Raw genomic sequence first — 5,526 nt, 5'->3', positions numbered from 1 at the left:
AGGCTTTCGAGCCTATACAGCTTGGAGTAAGACAACATGCATGAAGAGGATGATGTGGACAAAATACTCATTTGCCTAATAATTCTGCACTCCCTGTAGTTGTAAATTGCAAATCTGTGATCTACACACATATAAATTCACATTTTCTTCTTGGATTCAGATTCTAGCCTGAAACCCATTAACAAAAATTCAGAAATTCTTCCACAAATACTGATGTAGTTGCAGCAGGTCTGCAATTAAACTGCAGATTGCCATAGGTGATCAGCAACCATGCTATTATATAGGAATATAACTGAGGGCGTTTTCACAACTATTGTTCATTTAGTCTGATCCGATCAGTTGATGAGTTTGTAAACTTGTAGCTTTTCCCCGTGGTTTTGGTTTACAGAGAAAAGTCCAAGAGAACTCCAGGCGAACTGCAAACTGTGAAAATATTCAGTCCATTCATTGACCAGATGTGTCTGGGGCAGGAGAGGAGCAACAAATTAAATATAGGAGGAAGATGCAGTGTGAGAAAACTGAGAATTTACATTGATTTCTTGGCTAGTTGCTAGACCGAACAGACCTGCACATATATAAAACCTCCCCACATTAAGAATACAAAGAATGCATTGCAAACTAATGTTTTTTAGTTCAAACTTGCAGCATACAGCTGGTGGTTGGTCCAGTTTGGGGTCAGATCACGCTCGCACCATAAACAAACCGCTCTGGTGCTTGTTTGGAAATGCACCGAGACCACCTCCTCCAAAGGGTCTCGGTGTGGTTGTTTTGAATGGCACCCAAGTGCGGTTACTGTCTTCACAACTGCACAAACAAATCTTACCAAGGGGGAAAATGAACCTGAGCTCAATTTAAACAGACTAAACAGCGCAGGTGTGAAAACACCCTAAGACGACCAATTGAGTCAAGCAGCCCATTGCAAAAAGATGTTTCACAGATGAGTTTGCTCATTGCTACAGACTGCGATTGTTTGGAAACAAGTTGCCTCCTACCAGGTGAGCTTTGCAATAGACTTGGAATAAAAAGGTCGGTGGGGTGACCACTTGGATACCACAACTACTTGCAATCAGTTCCAGATTTTTCCTAGTCGCAAGGGGATTGCTGTCCTCGTCTTACTCTGTCCAGACTGAGCAATGGCATTTGTTGATAGACACACACCACCAATGATAAGTGAACATCCTTTAAGGTTCTGACGCCGTCAGTTTTCGTAATAGAAATGGTGCACTTCAAGTAATTTACGCCTGTATTTTTGCTCATATTAAAGTCGTTCCTTTATCAAGTAAGGCTTGTCTGTCCAAAACACTTGGTTAATAAGAAGCTGCTTATTAAGGCCAGTAAAGTAGCAGAAGTAAAGCAGATTTTTATAATTTCAGGATCAACATTATTCTTGGCTGTATAAGTTCTGTAATTCATTTCTAATAAATCTGGCAAATCCCAGAAACAGTTTCACTCACATACACACAGCATTGGAAAAGGGAGGGACATCCTGTTCAGACAAGCGCTTGAAACTGAGAATGTCATATGGGATGATTTAATAGTTTTCCCCCTTGATTGATTTGTTGACTGAGGCATGAGACATTATTTGTGTTGATTTGATGCCACACATTTCGCAAATAATTCTTGTGTGGTAGGGAAAGGCACAAAATCTAAGGGGAATACCATCTCCAAGAAAATATGTGTTTTATAAAGAAAAATAGCAGTACACTCAAAAACAAATCTTAGCTTCAAGTGTACAAAATGTAACTGTTATACAGAGACAACTTTGAGGGAAAAATTGTACAATGGGATGCTGACACCATCTGGTGAGAATGAAAGTTTAAAAAGTTTGCTTTAAATGCAGAGACACACAGAGCTCTCAAAAGAAGTGAAAATGTCTCATTTGCCTCAGTGCTCAATCCATATGAGATGTCCTGCTGTTCGTCTTTTCCCTCTACGTTGTAAATTCCTCACATGGAACTTGACATCCGATGGCTGCTTGGGTTTTGTGGAGTACCTCTGTTGCTGTATGTGCACATATCATCACAGGTCTTTGAGCTTTTAATATCAGAGTTCCTGTTTGTAATGTTTGTAATTCCTTTACTTTTTAGGCTTCTAGGAATTTTTTGGAAGTGTGCCAGAATAGGTAAGCCTATGACTGCCCCATATAGTTTTTTTTTACTTTGTCATATTGTTATTCATACATGCATGCAGAAATGTTTCCTGACAAAGCCTAAACACTGCACTATTGCATTTCTCCAGGTGAGCGGAAGAGTCCGTGGGTGGCCTGCTGCTGTGTCATCATGGCTTTTAGTATACTGTTCCTACAGTAGCAATCTAAAGAAACCCACTAATGGAAACATTGGAGAAATGGAGAGACACGAAGACATGGACAGGATGATCCTAGAAGCACAATAAGACCTCCTTTGCTTATCAGTTAGATAATGTAAAAAGAGAGACCTGACATCACGTACTGAGTCACGGAGAGCCCGTGTATGGAGGAGGGGGTTAGCTGATAGCATTTGTGTGAATCCCTCCACAGACTTCCAGGTCTGTACGTTTAAGTGTGTGTGTGGGAGGAACAAGTGTACCGCTTTTCTGTTATCTGCTATTTGTGGGATCAAATGATACAGTTTGTCTAAACATTTCAAACAGATTTTTTTCCATCATTTTGTGTCACTATAAGGAGCTGATTAATCTGTTTGAAATTCTTCACAAAGAGGACCCCAATAAATGTTTAATCTGTTAAGGGATTTACATGCTGACTTATATTTGTTACCTTCCTGTTTGTTGAGTTGAAAATGGTGGGTACAGCAAACAAAATGGTATTAAAGCTCTTCAGGTGTCTAGTTGTCCTACATTTTTGCCTCAAAGAGCTACTGATGTTTTTAATGTCAGTTGGTTTGCAGCTATTTATTAAAGTCCCTTTTTTTGGAAGTGTGGTTTTAAGTTTTTCTTTTTTAACAAAGCTTATGATTCATGTTTTCTGCCACATTGTACAAAGTGTCAGTAATTATGACTTCAAACATGGTAAATGCGTGTTGATGATAGATTTGTGTCATTCTTTACTATTTAAGTACTTATTTATAAACATGCAGGAATCTTTTTAGAGCTGTTTAGAGGGTCAAGAGTTTGTGATAACCTCTTAAACTTTGCAGTGAACACCCATCTTGGCAAGGTTTTGTGCAAAAAAAGCTGGAAAGCTTTGGTTTCATTCATACTAAGAAAACCTTAAAAAGTTCTGCTTTAAAAATCTGGAGAAAATTTAGTAGCCTCTGAAACAGATCCAGAATATGTTAGAAAAGTTACAACTATGTGTGATTGCTTATTTAGACAAATTCTGGTAATTTCATCTTTGAACTGTGTACAAGATAAATTGCATGAAACCAAAATTCCACATGTGACCACATCATAAAACTGCCTGCAACAGGCTTAAATTATAAAGTTATGAAAAACTTATGAAAAAGCCTTGACAAGTTTTGTCAGCCACAGAATTTGACCAATTGGTGAAATCCTAAGAAATGCTGGCCTGGTATTGTTTCAGGAAATAGTACAACTGCATTGTGGGTTTCTCATGAAAATATGAAGGGGGGGGTTAAAGTTATTCACACATTTTCTCCCTGTTTATGGGTACAGAGGATGAGACTAAAGAAGAACACTTGTAGTCACACACCCCCTTGATGAGTATCCAGATCCAGACTCCCTGTTAGAGAACATAGATCCTATATTGGTGTGCAACCGTTTTAGCTCTCCTCGGTTGAGATAAAGCATCAAGCCTTCTGGTAAATTTGTGATTATCAGGCCATGACGCAGATAGAGCAGACACAGCGGAGCAGTCCTCCGTTTCTATTTGGGGGAACAGAGATACTGGTACGAAGGATATCACTGGGTCAATGAACTGAGCTAATGTCTTGGGTGATGATGAAAGGAAGACACTATGGAAGAACTGATGCTCCTTGCTTCAGCTGATGATAGGAGCTGTTATCACTGGTTCAATTACATGTAGGAAAGATGGAAGAAATAACTCGTAAACTGGCGGTAGGCAGCTGTATACTGCTCTGGTAGGGTAATTTGGGGACAAAAATCAAACTAAACATATAATTGTTCTTTTCTTTTTGGGTCAAGATCATTATTCCTAATCTCCCATAAGCTATGGAGACATTTGCCAAGCAATGAGCAATGAACATCTGGCAGAAGTGCAGTGAATTGATGCCTAAAAAAACTTTAGGACTTCGCTCACTTAATGCATGCTCTGATTTTTCTGTTTGAATTGGCTGATCAGGATTGATTAAAGGGGATGCCAAATGGCAAAGGGCACAAAAATAGTCCTGTTTCTTATGTCAGAATTCTGTTTTAAATGTCATCTGCTGAGCATCATTGCCTCTGTCCTTAAAAGTTATGTTTATTTCTCGGCTCCACCAGCCGCGGCATGGCAACCAAACAGTCTAAACTAACTGTGCTTAACAATGTGAAGCAAACTCATTTAACTGACTGCTAAATAAAATGTGATGTTATGGTGACATCATAAAGCGTCTCTGTCTGCCATGTGAACAGAAGAAGAAAAAAAAGATCCAAGTATTGATTCCCTCATGATTTGATGTATCGCTGTTCTAATTAGAAAAAATAAAGCTTTTACTATAAAAGGCCAGGATAGTGAATTCAAAGTGAGACTGTAAATGTCAGACATCTTTTTTTAGCATTTAAACAATAACAATTTTTGGGAGCTGATTCTACTTTTCAAAAGGCACCTTGTATCTATTTACAGTGTCAGAACTGAACGGATAAACTTTTAACTCGTGCCCTCAGTATTTAAACAATCCTAGTTACAGACTTGCTATTTCTGTATATCCTATACAAAGTTACAGTTGTGGTCAGAAGTTTACATTCACTCTTCATGGGCATGAATGTCGTGGTAATTTCGGGGTTGTAATGATTTCTTTGAACTGCTCTTTTTTCTAGGGTGCAATGATTGTAATCACACATCTTTCATGACTTTAAAAAACAAGAATTTGGTATACAAGTTTGGATTTACATTAGATTTTCTCTAATTCACACAGGGTCAAAAGTTTAGATACAGACTCACTCACTTAAATCTTTTAATAAATGATGCTGAAGGTTCTATTAAGAGTGTTATTTTGACAAAGCCAAGGCATATTAACTTCACATTGGTGATCATGATTTATTACAACTGGTGCTTTCTGTTTGCCAGCACAAAAGTGATTTGTTTTGACGGTACTAAGAACAATGGGAAAGTCCAAGGAAGTTGATATAAGAAGAAGAACTGTGTATTTTACAAGTTGGGAAGATCTCTTGGCGCCATTTGTTAATGACAGGGTATTTCAAGATCATCAGTTTAAACAATGATGTGTAAGTATAAGTTATTCAGACCTAAACTGTCACCCTCCCATGACAAGAAATGTGTTAGGATGTCCAAAAACAGCCCAGGAACCACCAAGGCTCAAACATGCTGTAAACTGCTGGAACACCAGCGTCACTGTCTACAGTCACTATGGACTGAGAGGGCGCTGACCAACAAAGAACTTTTTACTG

General features: G+C 38.5%; 1 protein-coding gene across 1 annotated transcript in view; it reads left to right on the top strand.

Moving 5' to 3' along the window:
* tmem167a (transmembrane protein 167A) overlaps nucleotides 1-2,913 on the top strand; it is a 7,466-nt gene extending 4,553 nt beyond the window's left edge. Inside the window, exons 3-4 of the mRNA XM_005722316.1 lie at nucleotides 2,088-2,122; nucleotides 2,239-2,913. Coding sequence (XP_005722373.1) covers nucleotides 2,088-2,122; nucleotides 2,239-2,309 — 106 coding nt within the window. The 3' untranslated portion in view covers nucleotides 2,310-2,913. The remainder of the gene's footprint in view (nucleotides 1-2,087; nucleotides 2,123-2,238) is intronic.
* The last annotated feature ends 2,613 nt before the right edge of the window (nucleotides 2,914-5,526 follow it).

This window comes from Pundamilia nyererei, unplaced genomic scaffold (assembly GCF_000239375.1).
Source record: "Pundamilia nyererei isolate P.nyererei 1_Seehausen unplaced genomic scaffold, PunNye1.0 scaffold00006, whole genome shotgun sequence".
NCBI lineage: Eukaryota > Metazoa > Chordata > Actinopteri > Cichliformes > Cichlidae > Pundamilia > Pundamilia nyererei.
Note: the sequence above shows the minus strand (reverse complement) of the source record. Positions and strands in the feature narration are given on the sequence as shown.